This window comes from Scyliorhinus torazame, chromosome 12, assembly GCF_047496885.1.
Source record: "Scyliorhinus torazame isolate Kashiwa2021f chromosome 12, sScyTor2.1, whole genome shotgun sequence".
Lineage (NCBI taxonomy): Eukaryota > Metazoa > Chordata > Chondrichthyes > Carcharhiniformes > Scyliorhinidae > Scyliorhinus > Scyliorhinus torazame.
The window spans coordinates 71,488,991-71,505,904 of NC_092718.1; the positions used below are offsets into that span (position 1 = coordinate 71,488,991).

Consider the following 16,914-nt stretch of genomic DNA (forward strand, 5'->3'; position numbering starts at 1 on the left):
AGTGCTGCACTGTCAGAGGGTCAGTACTGAGGGAGTGCTGCAGTGTCAGAGGGTCAGTACTGAGGGAGTGCTGCAGTGTCAGAGGGTCAGTACTGAGGGAGTGCTGCACTGTCAGAGGGTCAGTACAAAGGGAGTGCTGCACCATCAGAGGGTCAGCAGTGAGGGAGCGCTGAACTACCAGAGGGTCACGACTGAGGGAGTGCTGCACGTCAGAGGGTAAGTACTGAGGGAATGCTGCACTGTCAGAGGGTCACTACTGAGGGAATGCTGCAGTGTCACAGGGTCAGAACTGAGGCAGCGCTGCAGTGTCAGAGGGTCACTACTGAGGGAATGCTGCAGTGTCAGAGGGTCAGTACTGAGGGAGTGCTGCATTGTCAGAGGGTCAATACTGAGGGAATGCTGCACTGTCAGAGGGTCAGTACTGAGGGAGTGCTGCACTGTCAGAGGGTCAGTACAAAGGGAGTTCTGCAGTGTTCAGAGTGTCAGTACTGAGGGAGTGCTGCACTGTCAGAGGGTCAGTACTGAGAGAGTGCTGCAGTGTCGGAGGGTCAGTACTGTGGGAATGCAGCACTGTCAGAGGGTCAGCACTGAGGGAGTGCCGCACTGTCGGAGGGTCAGTACTGAGGGAGCACTGCACTGTCAGAGGGTCAGTACTGAGGGAGTGCTGCACTGTCAGAGGGTCAGTACTGAGGGAGTGCTGCACTGTCAGAGGGTCAGTACTGAGGAGTGCTGCACTGTCAGAGGGTCAGTACTGAGGGAGTGCTGCACTGTCAGAGTGTCAGTACTGAGGGAGTGCTGCACTGTCAGAGGGTCAGTTCTGAGGGAGTGCTGCACTGTCAGAGGGTCAGTACCGAGGGAGTGCTGCACAGTCATAGGGTCAGCACTGAGGGAGTGCCGCACTGTCAGAGGGTCAGTACTGAGAGAGTGCTGCAATGTGAGAGGGTCAGGGCTGAGGGAGTGCTGCAGTATCAGAGGGTCAGTACTGAGGGAATGCAGCACTGTCAGAGGGTCAGCATTGAGGGAGTGCTGCACTGTCAGAGGGTCAGTGCTGAGGGAGTGCTGCACTGTCAGAGGGTCAGTACTGAGGGAGTGCTGCACTGTCAGAGGGTCAGTACTGAGGAGCGCTGCACTGTCAGAGGGTCAGTACTGAGAGAGTGCTGCACTGTCGGAGGGTCAGTACTGAGGGAGTGCTGCACTGTCAGAGGGTCAGTACTGAGGGAGTGCAGCACTGTCAGAGAGTCAGTACTGAGGGAATGCCGCACCATTTGAAATTGCCCGGCTCTCTCCCTGTGGATACCCGGCTCTCTCCCTGTGGATACCCAGCTCCCTCCCTGTGGATACCTGGCTCCCTCCCTGTGGATACCCGGCCCTCCCCCTGTGGATACCCGGCTCCCTCCCTGTGGATACCCGGCTCCCTCCCTGTGGATACCCGGCTCTCTCCCTGTGGATACCCGGCTCTCCCCCTGTGGATACCCGGCTCCCTCCCTGTGGATACTCGGCTCGCTCCCTGTGGATACCCGGCTCCGTCCCTGTGGATACCCGACTCTCTCCCTGTGGATACCCGGCTCTCTCCCTGTGGATACCCGGCTCTCCCCCTGTGGATACCCGGCTCCCTCCCTGTGGATACCCGGCTCCCTCCCTGTGGATACCCGACTCTCTCCCTGTGAATACCCGGCTCTCCCCCTTTGGATACCTGGCTCCCTCCCTGTGGATACTCGGCTCGCTCCCTGTGGATACCCGGCTCTCTCCCTGTGGATACCCGACTCTCTCCCTGTGGATACCCGGCTCTCCCCCTGTGGATACCCGGCTCCCTCCCTGTGGATACCCGGCTCCCTCCCTGTGGATACCCGGCTCTCTCCCTGTGAATACCCGGCTCCCTCCCTGTGGATACCCGGCTCCCTCCCTGTGGATACCCGGCTCTCTCCCTGTGGATACCCGGCTCTCTCCTTGTGGATACCCGGCTCTCTCCCTGTGGATACCCGACTCTCTCCCTGTGGATACCCGGCTCTCTCCCTGTGGATACCCGGCTCCCTTCCTGTGGATACCCGGCTCGATCCCTGTGGATACCCGGCTCCCTCCCTGTGGATACCCGTCTCTCTCTCTGTGGATACCCGGCTCACTCCCTGTGGATACCCGGCTCTCTCCCTGTGGATACCCGACTCTCTCCCTGTGGATACCCGGCTCTCTCCCTGTGGATACCCGGCTCACTCCCTGTGGATACCCGGCTCTCTCCCTGTGGATACCCGGCTCTCTCCCTGTGGATACCCGGCTCTCTCCCTGTGGATACCCAGCTCCCTCCCTGGGGATACCCGGCTCCCTCCCTGGGGATACCCGGCTCCCTCCCTGTGGATACCTGGCTCCGTCCCTGTGGATACCCGGCTCTCTTCCTGTGGATACCCGGCTCTCTCCCTGTGGATACCCGGCTCTCTCCCTGTGGATACCCGGCTCTCTCCCTGTGGATATCCGGCTCTCTCCCTGTGGATACCTGGCTCTCTCCCTGTGGATACCCGGCTCCCACCCTGTGGATACCCGACTCTCTCCCTGTGGATACCTGGCTCCCTCCCTGTGGATACCCGGCTCTCTCCCTGTGGATACCCGGCTCTCTCCCTGTGGATACCCGGCTCCCTCCCTGTGGATACCCGGCTCCCACCCTGTGGATACCCGACTCTCTCCCTGTGGATACCTGGCTCCCTCCCTGTGGATACCCGGCTCTCTCCCTGTGGATACCCGGCTCTCTCCCTGTGGATACCCGGCTCCCTCCCTGTGGATACCCGGCTCTCTCCCTGTGGATACCCGGCTCTCTCCATGTGAATACCCGCCTCCGTCTCTGTGGATACCCGGCTCTCCCCCTGTGGATACCCGGCTCCGTCCCTGTGGATACCCGGCTCTCTCCCTGTGGATACCCGGCTCTCTCCCTGTGGATACCCGGCTCCGTCCCTGTGGATACCCGGCTCTCTCCCTGTGGATACCCGGCTCTCTCCCTGTGGATACCCGGCTCTCTCCCTGTGGATACCCGGCTCTCTCCCTGTGGATACCCGGCTCCATCCCTGTGGATACCCTGCTCCCTCCCTGTGGATACCCGGCTCTCTCCCTGTGGATACCCGGCTCTCTCCCTGTGGATACCCGGCTCTTTCCCTGTGGATACCCTGCTCCCTCCCGGTGGATACCCGGCTCTCTCCCTGTGGATACCCGGCTCTCTCCCTGTGGATACCCGGCTCTCTCCCTGTGGATACCCGGTTCCCTCCATGTGGATACCCTGCTCCCTCCCTGTGGATACCCGGCTCTCTCCCTGTGGATACCCGGCTCTCTCCCTGTGGATACCCGGCTCTCTCCCTGTGGATACCCTGCTCCCTCCCGGTGGATACCCGGCTCTCTCCCTGTGGATACCCGGCTCTCTCCCTGTGGATACCCGGCTCTCTCCCTGTGGATACCCGGTTCCCTCCATGTGGATACCCGGCTCTCTCCCTGTGGATACCCGGCTCTCTCCCTGTGGATACCCGGCTATCTCCCTGTGGATACCCGGCTCTCTCCCTGTGGATACCCGGCTCTCTCCCTGTGGATACCCGGTTCCCTCCCTGTGGATACCCGGCTCACTCCTTGTGGATACCCGGCTCCGTCCCTGTGGATACCCGGCTCCGTCCCTGTGGATACCCGGCTCTCTCCCTGTGGATACCCGGCTCTCTCCCTGTGAATACCCGGCTCTCTCCCTGTGGATACCCGTCTCTCTCCCTGTGGATACCCGGCTCTCTCCCTGTGGATACCCGGCTCTCTCCCTGTGGATACCCGGCTCCCTTCCTGTGGATACCCGGCTCTCTCCCTGTGGATACCCGGCTCTCTCCCTGTGGATACCCGGCTCCCTCCCTGTGGATACCCGGCTCTCTCCCTGTGGATACCCGGCTCTCTCCCTGTGGATACCCGGCTCTCTCCCTGTGCATACCCGGCTCCCTCCCTGTGGATACCCGGCTCCGTCCCTGTGGATACCCGGCTCCGTCCCTGTGGATACCCGACTCTCTCCCTGTGGATAGCCGGCTCTCTCCCTGTGGATACGCGGCTCTCTCCCTGTGGATACACAGCTCCCTCCCTGTGGATACCCGGCTCTCTCCCTGTGGATACCCGGCTCTCTCCCTGTGGATACCCAGCTCCCTCCCTGTGGATACCCGGCTCCCTCCCTGTGGATACCCGGCCCTCCCCCTGTGGATACCCGGCTCCCTCCCTGTGGATACCCGGCTCCCTCCCTGTGGATACCCGGCTCTCTCCCTGTGGATACCCGGCTCTCCCCCTGTGGATACCCGGCTCCCTTCCTGTGGATACTCGGCTCGCTCCCTGTGGATACCCGGCTCCGTCCCTGTGGATACCCGATTCTCTCCCTGTGGATACCCGGCTCTCTCCCTGTGGATACCCGGCTCTCCCCCTGTGGATACCCGGCTCCCTCCCTGTGGATACCCGGCTCCCTCCCTGTGGATACCCGACTCTCTCCCTGTGGATACCCGGCTATCCCCCTGTGGATACCCGGCTCCCTCCCTGTGTATACTCGGCTCGCTCCCTGTGGATACCCGGCTCTCTCCCTGTGGATACCCGACTCTCTCCTTGTGGATACCCGGCTCTCCCCCTGTGGATACCCGGCTCCCTCCCTGTGGATACCCGGCTCCCTCCCTGTGGATACCCGGCTCTCTCCCTGTGAATACCCGGCTCCCTCCCTGTGGATACCCGGCTCCCTCCCTGTGGATACCCGGCTCTCTCCCTGTGGATACCCGGCTCTCTCCTTGTGGATACCCGGCTCTCTCCCTCTGGATACCCGACTCTCTCCCTGTGGATACCCAGCTCTCTCCCTGTGGATACCCGGCTCCCTCCCTGTGGATACCCGGCTCGCTCCCTGTGGATACCCGGCTCCCTCCCTGTGGATACCCGGCTCTCTCTCTGTGGATACCCGGCTCACTCCCTGTGGATACCCGGCTCTCTCTCTGTGAATCCCCGGCTCGCTCCCTGTGGATACCCGGCTCCCTCCCTGTGGATAACCGGCTCCCTCCCTGTCGATACCCGGCTCTCTCCCTGTGGATACCCGGCTCTCTCCCTGTGGATACCCGACTTACTCCCTGTGGATACCCGGCTCTCTCCCTGTGGATACCCGGCTCTCTCCCTGTGGATACCCGGCTCACTCCAGGTGGATACCCGGCTCTCTCCCTGTGGATACCCGGCTCTCTCCCTGTGGATACCCGGCTCTCTCCCTGTTGATACCCAGCTCTCTCCCTGTGGATACCCTGCTCCCTCCCTGGGGATACCCGGCTCCCTCCCTGGGGATACCCGGCTCCCTCCCTGTGGATACCCGGCTCCGTCCCTGTGGATACCCGGCTCTCTCCCTGTGGATACCCGGCTCTCTCCCTGTGGATACCCGGCTCTCTCCCTGTGGATACCCGGCTCCTTCCCTGTGGATATCCGTCTCTCTCCCTGTGGATACCTGGCTCTCTCCCTGTGGATACCCGGCTCCCACCCTGTGGATACCCGACTCTCTCCCTGTGGATACCCGGCTCCCTCCCTGTGGATACCCGGCTCTCTCCCTGTGGTCAGTTCTGAGGGAGTGCTGCACTGTCAGAGGGTCAGTACCGAGGGAGTGCTGCACAGTCATAGGGTCAGCACTGAGGGAGTGCCGCACTGTCAGAGGGTCAGTACTGAGAGAGTGCTGCAATGTCAGAGGGTCAGGGCTGAGGGAGTGCGGCAGTATCAGAGGGTCAGTACTGAGGGAATGCAGCACTGTCAGAGGGTCAGCATTGAGGGAGAGCTGCACTGTCAGAGGGTCAGTACTGAAGAAATGCTGCACTGTCGGAGGGTCAGTACTGAGGGAGTGCTGCACTGTCAGAGGGTCAGTGCTGAGGGAGTGCTGCACTGTCAGAGGGTAAGTACTGAGGGAGTGCTGCACTGTCAGAGGGTCAGTACTGAGAAGCGCTGCACTGTCAGAGGGTCAGTACTGAGAGAGTGCTGCACTGTCGGAGGGTCAGTACTGAGGGAGTGCTGCACTGTCAGAGAGTCAGTACTGAGGGAGTGCTGCACTGTCAGAGAGTCAGTACTGAGGGAATGCCGCACCATTTGAAATTGCCCGGCTCTCTCCCTGTGGATACCCGGCTCTCTCCCTGTGGATACCCAGCTCCCTCCCTGTGGATACCTGGCTCCCTCCCTGTGGATACCCGGCCCTCCCCCTGTGGATACCCGGCTCTCTCCCTGTGGATACCCGGCTCCCTCCCTGTGGATACCCGGCTCTCTCCCTGTGGATACCCGGCTCTCCCCCTGTGGATACCCGGCTCCCTCCCTGTGGATACCCGGCTCTCTCCCTGTGGATACCCGGCTCTCCCCCTGTGGATACCCGGCTCCCTCCCTGTGGATACCCGGCTCCCTCCCTGTGGATACCCGACTCTCTCCCTGTGGATACCCGGCTCTCCCCCTGTGGATACCCGGCTCCCTCCCTGTGGATACTCGGCTCGCTCCCTGTGGATACCCGGCTCTCTCCCTGTGGATACCCGACTCTCTCCCTGTGGATACCCGGCTCTCCCCCTGTGAATACCCGGCTCCCTCCCTGTGGATACCCGGCTCCCTCCCTGTGGATACCCGGCTCTCTCCCTGTGGATACCCGGCTCTCTCCTTGTGGATACCCGGCTCTCTCCCTGTGGATACCCGACTCTCTCCCTGTGGATACCCGGCTCTCTCCCTGTGGATACCCGGCTCCCTCCCTGTGGATACCCGGCTCGCTCCCTGTGGATACCCGGCTCCCTCCCTGTGGATACCCGTCTCTCTCTCTGTGGATACCCGGCTCACTCCCTGTGGATACCCGGCTCTCTCTCTGTGAATACCCGGCTCGCTCCCTGTGGATACCCGGCTCCCTCCCTGTGGATACCCTGCTCCCTCCCTGTGGATACCCGGCTCCCTCCCTGTGGATACCCGGCTCTCTCCCTGTGGATACCCGGCTCTCTCCCTGTGGATACCCGACTCTCTCCCTGTGGATAACCGGCTCTCTCCCTGTGGATACCCGGCTCTCTCCCTGTGGATACCCGGCTCACTCTCTGTGGATACCCGGCTCTCTCCCTGTGGATACCCGGCTCTCTCCCTGTGGATACCCGGCTCTCTCCCTGTGGATACCCGGCTCTCTCCCTGTGGATACCCGGCTCCCTCCCTGGGGATACCCGGCTCCCTCCCTGGGGATACCCGGCTCCCTCCCTGTGGATACCCGGCTCCGTCCCTGTAGATACCCGGCTCTCTTCCTGTGGATACCCGGCTCTCTCCCTGTGGATACCCGGCTCACTCCCTGTGGATACCCGGCTCTCTCCCTGTGGATATCCGGCTCTCTCCCTGTGGATACCTGGCTCCCTCATTGTGGATACCCGGCTCCCACCCTGTGGATACCCGACTCTCTCCCTGTGGATACCTGGCTCCCTCCCTGTGGATACCCGGCTCTCTCCCTGTGGATACCCGGCTCTCTCCCTGTGGATACCCGGCTCCCTCCCTGTGGATACCCGGCTCTCTCACTGTGGATACCCGGCTCTCTCCCTGTGGATACCCGACTCTCTCCCTGTGGATACCCGGCTCCCACCCTGTGGATACCCGGCTCCCTCCCTGTGGATACCCGGCTCCCTCCCTGTGGATACCCGGCTCTCTCCCTGTGGATACCCGGCTCTCTCCCTGTGGATACCCGGCTCCGTCTCTGTGGATACCCGGCTCTCCCCCTGTGGATACCCGGCTCCGTCCCTGTGGATACCCGGCTCTCTCCCTGTGGATACCCGGCTCTTTTCCTGTGGATACCCGGCTCCGTCCCTGTGGATACCCGGCTCTCTCCCTGTGGATACCCGGCTCTCTCCCTGTGGATACCCGGCTCTCTCCCTGTGGATACCCGGCTCTCTCCCTGTGGATACCCGGCTCCATCCCTGTGGATACCCTGCTCCCTCCCTGTGGATACCCGGCTCTCTCCCTGTGGATACCCGGCTCTCTCCCTGTGGATACCCGGCTCTCTCCCTGTGGATACCCTGCTCCCTCCCGGTGGATACCCGGCTCCGTCCCTGTGGATACCCGGCTCTCTCCCAGTGGATACCCGGCTCTCTCCCTGTGGATACCCGGCTCTCTCCCTGTGGATACCCGGCTCTCTCCCTGTGGATACCCGGTTCCCTCCCTGTGGATACCCGGCTCACTCCCTGTGGATACCCGGCTCCGTCCCTGTGGATACCTGGCTCCGTCCCTGTGGATACCCGGCTCTCTCCCTGTGGATACCCGGCTCTCTCCCTGTGAATACCCGGCTCTCTCCCTGTGGATACCCGTCTCTCTCCCTGTGGATACCCGGCTCTCTCCCTGTGGATACCCGGCTCTCTCCCTGTGGATACCCGGCTCCCTCCCTGTGGATACCCGGCTCTCTCCCTGTGGATACCCGGCTCTCTCCCTGTGGATACCCGGATCCCTCCCTGTGGATACCCGGCTCTCTCCCTGTGGATACCCGGCTCCGTCCCTGTGGATACCCGGCTCCGTCCCTGTGGATACCCGGCTCTCTCCCTGTGGATACCCGGCTCTCTCCCTGTGGATACCCGGCTCCCTCCCTGTGGATACCCGGCTCTCTCCCTCTGGATACCCGGCTCCCTCCCTGTGGATACCCGGCTCCCTCCCTGTGGATACCCGGCTCTCCCCCTGTGGATTCCCGGCTCCCTCCCTGTGGATACTCGGCTCGCTCCCTGTGGATACCCGGCTCCGTCCCTGTGGATACCCGACTCTCTCCCTGTGGATACCCGGCTCTCTCCCTGTGGATACCCGGCTCTCCCCCTGTGGATACCCGGCTCCCTCGCTGTGGATACCCGGCTCCCTCCCTGTGGATACCCGGCTCTCTCCCTGTGGATACCCGGCTCCGTCCCTGTGGATACCCGGCTCCGTCCCTGTGGATACCCGGCTCTCTCCCTGTGGATACCTGGCTCTCTCCCTGTGGATACCCGACTCTCTCCCTGTGGATACCCGGCTCTCCCCCTGTGGATACCCGGCTCCCTCCCTGTGAATACCCGGCTCCCTCCCTGTGGATACCCGGCTCCCTCCCTGTGGATACCCGGCTCTCTCCCTGTGGATACCCGGCTCTCTCCCTGTGGATACCCGGCTCCGTCCCTGTGGATACCCGGCTCCGTCCCTGTGGATACCCGGCTCTCTCCCTGTGGATACCCGGCTCTCTCCCTGTGGATACCCGGCTCTCTCCCTGTGGATACCCGGCTCTCCCCCTGTGGATACCCGGCTCTCTCTTTGTGGATACCCGGCTCACTCCCTGTGGATACCCGGCTCTCTCTCTGTGAATACCCGGCTCGCTCCCTGTGGATACCCGGCTCCCTCCCTGTGGATAACCGGCTCCCTCCCTGTGGATACGCGGCTCTCTCCCTGTGGATACCCGGCTCTCTCCCTGTGGATACCCGACTTACTCCCTGTGGATACCCGGCTCTCTCCCTGTGGATACCCGGCTCTCTCCCTGTGGATACCCGGCTCTCTCCCTGTGGATACCCGGCTCTCCCCCTGTGGATACCCGGCTCTCTCTTTGTGGATACCCGGCTCACTCCCTGTGGATACCCGGCTCTCTCTCTGTGAATACCCGGCTCGCTCCCTGTGGATACCCGGCTCCCTCCCTGTGGATAACCGGCTCCCTCCCTCTGGATACCCGGCTCTCTCCCTGTGGATACCCGGCTCTCTCCCTGTGGATACCCGACTTACTCCCCGTGGATACCCGGCTCTCTCCCTGTGGATACCCGGCTCTCTCCCTGTGGATACCCGGCTCACTCCAGGTGGATACCCGGCTCTCTCCCTGTGGATACCCGGCTCTCTCCCTGTGGATACCCGGCTCTCTCCCTGTGGATACCCTGCTCCCTCCCTGGGGATACCCGGCTCCCTCCCTGGGGTTACCCGGCTCCCTCCCTGTGGATACCCGGCTCCGTCCCTGTGGATACCCGGCTCTCTCCCTGTGGATACCCGGCTCTCTCCCTGTGGATACCCGGCTCCCACCCTGTGGATACCCGACTCTCTCCCTGTGGATACCCGGCTCCCTCCCTGTGGATACCCGGCTCTCTCCCTGTGGATACCCGGCTCTCTCCCTGTGGATACCCGGCTCTCTCCCTGTGGATACCCGGCTCTCTCCCTGTGGATACCCGGCTCCCTCCCTGTGGATACCCGGCTCTCTCACTGTGGATACCCGGCTCTCTCCCTGTGGACACCCGACTCTCTCCCTGTGGATATCCGGCTCTCTCCCTGTGGATACCCGGCTCCCTCCCTGTGGATACCCGGCTCCCTCCCTGTGGATACCCGGCTCCCTCCCTGTGGATACCCGGCTCTCTCCCTGTGGATACCCGGCTCTCTCCCTGTGGATACCCGGCTCTCTCCCTGTGGATACCCGGCTCTCTCCCTGTGGATACCCGGCTCTCTCCCTGTGGATACCCGGCTCTCTCCCTGTGGATACCCGGCTCCGTCCCTGTGGATACCCGGCTCTCCCCCTGTGGATACCCGGCTCCGTCCCTGTGGATACCCGGCTCTCTCCCTGTGGATACCCGGCTCTCTCCCTGTGGATACCCGGCTCCGTCCCTGTGGATACCCGGCTCTCTCCCTGTGGATACCCGTCTCTCTCCCTGTGGATACCCGGCTCTCTCCCTGTGGATACCCTGCTCCCTCCCGGTGGATACCCGGCTCCGTCCCTGTGGATACCCGGCTCTCTCCCGGTGGATACCCGGCTCTCTCCCTGTGGATACCCGGCTCTCTCCCTGTGGATACCCGGCTCTCTCCCTGTGGATAACCGGCTCCCTCCCTGTGGATACCCGGCTCTCTCCCTGTGGATACCCGGCTCCGTCCCTGTGGATACCCGGCTCCGTCCCTGTGGATACCCGGCTCTCTCCCTGTGGATACCCGGCTCCGTCCCTGTGGATACCCGGCTCTGTCCCTGTGGATACCCGGCTCCGTCCCTGTGGATACCCGGCTCCGTCCCTGTGGATACCCGGCTCTCTCCCTGTGGATACCCGGCTCTCTCCCTGTGAATACCCGGCTCTCTCCCTGTGGATACCCGGCTCTCTCCCTGTGGATACATGGCTCCCTCCCTGTGGATACCCGGCTCTCTCCCTGTGGATACCCGGCTCTCTCCCTGTGGATACCCGGCTCCCTCCCTGTGGATACCCGGCTCTCTCCCTGTGGATACCCGGCTCCGTCCCTGTGGATACCCGGCTCCGTCCCTGTGGATACCCGGCCTCTCCCTGTGGATACCCGGCTCTCTCCCTGTGGATACCCGGCTCTCTCCCTGTGAATATCCGGCTCTCTCCCTGTGGATACCCGACTCTCTCCCTGTGGATACCCGAATCTCTCCCTGTGAATACCCGGCTCTCTCCCTGTGGATACCCGGCTCCCTCCCTGTGGATACCCGGCTCTCTCCCTGTGGATACCCGGCTCACTCCCTGTGGATACCCGGCTCCCTCCCTGTGGATACCCGGCTCTCTCCCGGTGGATACCCGACTCTCTCCCTGTGGATACCCGGCTCTCTCCCTGTGGATACCCGGCTCTCTCCCTGTGGATCCCCGGCTCCCTCCCTGTGGATACCCGGCTCTCTCCCTGTGGATACCCGGCTCTCTCCCTGTGAATACCCGGCTCTCTCCCTGTGGATACCCGGCTCTCTCCCTGTGGATATCCGGCTCTCTCCCTGTGGATATCCGGCTCTCTCCCTGTGGATACCCGGCTCGCTCCCTGTGGATACCCGGCTTTCTCCCTGTGGATACCCGGCTCTCTCCCTGTGGATACCCGGCTCTCTCCCTGTGGATACCCGGCTTTCTCCCTGTGGATACCCGGCTCTCTCCCTGTGGATACCCGGCTCCCTCCCTGTGGAAAGCTGGCTCCCTCCCTGTGGAAAGCTGGCTCCCTCCCTGTGGATACCCGGCTCTCTCCCTGTGGATACCCGGCTCTCTCCCTGTGGATACCCGGCTCTCTCCCTGTGGATACCCGACTCTCTCCCTGTGTACACCCGGCTCCCTCCCTGTGGATATCCGGCTCTCTCTCTGTGGATATCCGGCTCTCTCCCTGTGGATACCCTGCTCTCTCCCTGTGGATACCCGGCTCTCTCACGGGGATTCCCGGCTCTCTCCCTGTGGATACCCGACTCTCTCCCTGTGGATACCCGGCTCCCTCCCTGTGGATACCCGGCTCCCTCCCTGTGGATACCCGGCTCCCTCCCTGTGGATACCCGGCTCACTCCCTGTGGATACCCGGCTCCCTCCCTGTGGATACCCGGCTCTCTCACGTGTATTCCCAGCTGTCTCCCTGTGGATACCCGGCTCTCTCCCTGTGGATACCCGGCTCTCTCCCTGTGGATACCCAGCTCTCTCCCTGTGGATACCCGGCTCTCTCACGGGGATTCCCAGCTGTCTCCCTGTGGCCATCGGTCCCCGACATTGATGATCATTCCACTCACTCACTTCTCATCCTGACACTAATCTGTTTATCTCTTTCACAGCCTGGTGAAGTGGTGATTCAGAAAGACTGCAAGGAGAAATGTACCTGTTCCCTGTTTGGCCTGTATTGTGAGGAGATGGCCTGTACGATTGAAGAGAAGTGCCAGGTTAAACATGGAGTCCTGGGATGTCATAACAAGGGTAAAGATACTCGGAAAGACGCAGCCTGTGTCTGTCCCATGTTGCACGGATTGGGTTGGATCAGTTCTTCAGGGTGGGAGTGGCCTGGGCCCATATCTACCGCACTGCTATCCCATTTCATGTCCCAACCCAGTTAATGTTATGTGAGCCCACTTGATAGAGAAATGCCCCTGCTCCATTGCAGAGTGCCGAGGAAGCACCACCATGTCAGAGGGTCAGTACTGAGGGAGTGCTGCACTATCGGAGGGTCTATTACTGAGGGAGTGCTGTACTGTCAGAGGGTCAGTACTGAGGGAGTGCTGCACTATCGGAGGGTCTATTACTGAGGGAGTGCTGCACTGTCAGAGGGTCAGTACTGAGGGAGTGCTGCACTGTCAGAGGGTCAGCAGTGAGGGAGTGCAGCACTGTCAGAGGGTCAGTACTGAGGGAGAGCTGCACTGTCAGAGGGTCAGTACTGAGTGAGCTGCTGCACTGTCAGGGGGTCAGTACTGAGGGAGTGCTGCACTGTCAGAGGGTCAGCAGTGAGGGAGTGCTGCACTGTCAGAGGGTCAGCAGTGAGGGAGTGCAGCACTGTCAGAGGGTCAGTACTGAGGGAGAGCTGCACTGTCAGAGGGTCAGTACTGAGTGAGCTGCTGCACTGTCAGAGGGTCAGTACTGAGGGAGTGCTCCACTGTCAGAGGGTCAGCACTGAGGGAGTGCTGCACTGTCAGAGGGTCAGCAGTGAGGGGGAGCTGCACTGTCAGAGGGTCAGCATTGAGGAAGTGCCGCACTGTCAGAGGGTCAGTACTGAGGGAGTGCTGCACTGTCAGAGAGTCAGTACTGAGGGAGTGCTGCACTGTCAGAGGGTCAGTACTGAGGGAGTGCTGCACTGTCAGAGAGTCAGTACTGAGGGAGAGCTGCACTGTCAGAGGGTCAGTACTGAGGGAGAGCTGCACTGTCAGAGGGTCAGTACTGAGTGAGCTGCTGCACTGTCAGAGGGTCAGTACTGAGGGAGTGCTGCACTGTCAGAGGGTCAGCACTGAGGGAGTGCTGCACTGTCAGAGGGTCAGCAGTGAGGGGGAGCTGCACTGTCAGAGGGTCAGCATTGAGGAAGTGCCGCACTGTCAGAGGGTCAGTACTGAGGGAGTGCTGCACTGTCAGAGAGTCAGTACTGAGGGAGTGCTGCACTGTCAGAGGGTCAGTACTGAGGGAGTGCTGCACTGTCAGAGGGTCAGCACTGAGGGAGTGCTGCACTGTCGGAGGGTCAGTACTGAGGCAGTGCTGCACTGTCAGAGGGTCAGCACTGAGGGAGTGCTGCACTGTCGGAGGGTCAGTACTGAGGGAGTGCTGCACTGTCGGAGGGTCAGTACTGAGTGAGTGCTGCACTGTCAGAGGGTCAGTACTGAGGGAGTGCTGCACTGTCAGAGGGTCAGTACTGAGTGAGTGCTGCACTGTCAGAGGGTCAGTACTGAGTGAGTGCTGCACTGTCAGAGGGTCAGTACTGAGGGAGTGCTGCACTGTCGGAGGGTCAGTACTGAGTGAGTGCTGCACTGTCAGAGGGTCAGTACTGAGGGAGTGCTGCACTGTCAGAGGGTCAGTACTGAGAGAGTGCTGCACTGTCAGACGGTCAGTACTGAGGGAGTGCTGCACTGTCAGAGGGTCAGTACTGAGGGAGTGCTGCACTGTCAGAGTGTCAGTACTGAGGGAGTGCTGCACTGTCAGAGGGTCAGTACTGAGGAAGTGCTGCACTGTCAGAGGGTCAGTACTGAGGAAGTGCTGCACTGTCAGAGGGTCAGTACTGAGGAAGTGCTGCACTGTCAGAGGGTCAGTATTGAGAGAGTGCTGCACTGTCAGTGAACATACTATGCAGAAGGAGGCCATTCTTTCCATCGAGTCTGCACTGACCCACTTAAGCCCTCACTTCCACCCTAACGCAATAACCCCTCCTCACCTTTTTGGACACTAAGGGCAATTTAGCATGGCCAATCTGCCTAACCTGCAGGTCTTTGGACTGTGGGAGGAAACCGGAGCACCCGGAGGAAACCCACGCAGACACAGCAACCCACGCCGACAGTGCAGCACCTCCTCAGTACCGACCCTCCGACAGTGCAGCACTCCCTCAGTACCGACCCTCCGACAGTGCAGTGCCTCCTCAGTACCGACCCTCCGACAGTGCAGCACTCCCTCAGTACCGACCCTCCGACAGTGCAGCGCCTCCTCAGTACCGACCCTCCGACAGTGCAGCACTCCCTCAGTACTGACCCTTCGACAGTGCAGCGCCTCCTCAGTACCGACCCTCCGACAGTGCAGCACTCCCTCAGTACTGACCCTCCGACAGTGCAGCGCCTCCTCAGTACCGACCCTCCGACTGTGCAGCACCTTCTCAGTACTGACCTTATGGGCAGCAAGGTAGCATATGTGTAGCACAAGTGGATAGCACTGTGGCTTCACAGCTCCAGGGTCCCAGGTTTGATTCCCCGCTGGGTCACTGTGTGTGCGGAGTCTGCACGTTCTCCCCGTGTCTGCGTGGGTTTCCTCCGGGTGCTCGTGTTCCCTCCCACAGTCCAAAGACATGCAGGTTAGGTGGATTGGCCATGAAAAATTGCCCTCAGTGACCAAAAAGGTTAGGAGAGGTTATTGGGTTCCAGGGATAGAATGGAAGTGAGGCTTAAGTGGGTCGGTGCAGACTCGATGGGCCGAATGGCCTACTTTAGCACTGTATGTTCTATGTTCCATGACAGTCCCGCCATCCCTGGAATCAGTCAGGAAAACCTTCGCTGCTCTCCCTCGAGAGCAAGAACATCCTTCCTCAGAGAAGGAGACCAAAACTGCACACAATACTCCCAAGTGTGGCCTCACCAAGGCCCTGTACAATTGCAGCAACACATCCCTGCTTCTACACTCGCAACTTCTCGCAATGAACGCCAACATACCATTAGCCTTCTTTACCGCCTGCTGCACCTGCATGCTTACCTTCAGCGACTGGTGCACAAGGACACCCAGGTCCCGCTGCACACTCCCCTCTCCCAATTTACAACCATTCAGGTAGTAACCTGCCTTCCTGTTTTTGCTTCCAAAGTGAATAACCTCACACTTATCCAATTTATTCTGCATCTGCCATTGATTTGCCCACTCATTCATTCTGTCCAGATCTTGCTGTAGGATCCCTGCATCCTCGTCACAATTCACCCTCCCACCTAACTTGGTATCATCTGCAAACTTTGAGATGTTACATTTTGTTCCCTCATCCAAATCATTAATATATATTGTGAATAGTTGGGGTCCCAGCACCGACCCCAGTGGTACCCCACTAGTTACTGCCTGCCAATTTGAAAAGGACCCATTAATCCCTACTCCTTGTTTCCACTCTGCCAACGAGTTTTCCATCCACCTCAATACATTTCCACAATCCCATGCGCTTTAATTTTGCACAATAATCTCTTATGCGGGACTTTGTCAAACGCCTTCTGAAAGTCCAAATATATCACATCGACTGGCTCCCCCTTGTCGACTGTACTGGTTACCTCTTCAAAGAATTCCAACAGATTTGTCAAGCTTGATTTTCCCTTCATAAATCCATGCTGACTCTGACTGATCCTCCCACTGCTTTCCAAATGTTCCGCTATAAAGCCCTTGATAATGGATTCAAGCATTTTCCCCACTACCGGTGTTGGGCTTACTGGTCTATAATTCCCTGCTTTCTCTCTTCCTCCCCTTTTGAATATTGGAGTGAAGTGAGCTACCGTCCAATCTGCAGGGACAGTTCCAGAGTCTATAGAATCCCGGAAGATGACCACCAATGCATCCACTATTTCCAGAGCCACCTCCTTAAGCACTCTGGGATGCAGATTCTCAGGCCCTGGGGATTTATCCGCCTTCAATCCCATCAATTTTCCCAGCACCATTTCTCTACTAATGTTGATCTCCCTCAGTTCTTCCCTCTCACTAAACCTTTCATTCTCCAACATTTCTGGTACCTGATTTGTGTCCTCTTTTGTGAAGACAGAACCAAAGTATGTATTCAATTGCTCAGCCATTTCTTTGTCCCTTATTCTGCATTCTCCTGTTTTTGTCTGTAGGGGGCCTACATTTCTCTTTACCAATCTCTTTCTCTTCACATATCTCTAGAAACTTTTAGTGTCAGTCTTTATGTTCCCTGCAAGCTTTCTTTTGTACTGTACTTTCCCCAACTTAATCAATCCCTTTGTCCTTCTTTGCTGAATTCTAAAATGCTCCCAATCCTCAGACCTATGCCAATTTCTTGGCCAATATGTATGCTTCTTCCTTGTATCCTTGTATTCCTTGTATCGGATACTATTTC

The 16,914-nt window shown here is 60.1% G+C and overlaps 1 protein-coding gene across 1 annotated transcript in view; it reads left to right on the forward strand.

Annotated features, from left to right (window-relative positions):
• The window catches only part of fcgbp (Fc gamma binding protein), a 317,136-nt gene that overhangs the window by 250,383 nt on the left and 49,839 nt on the right, over positions 1 to 16,914 (forward strand). The window contains exon 11 of the mRNA XM_072468845.1: positions 12,476 to 12,614. Coding sequence (XP_072324946.1) covers positions 12,476 to 12,614 — 139 coding nt within the window. The remainder of the gene's footprint in view (positions 1 to 12,475; positions 12,615 to 16,914) is intronic.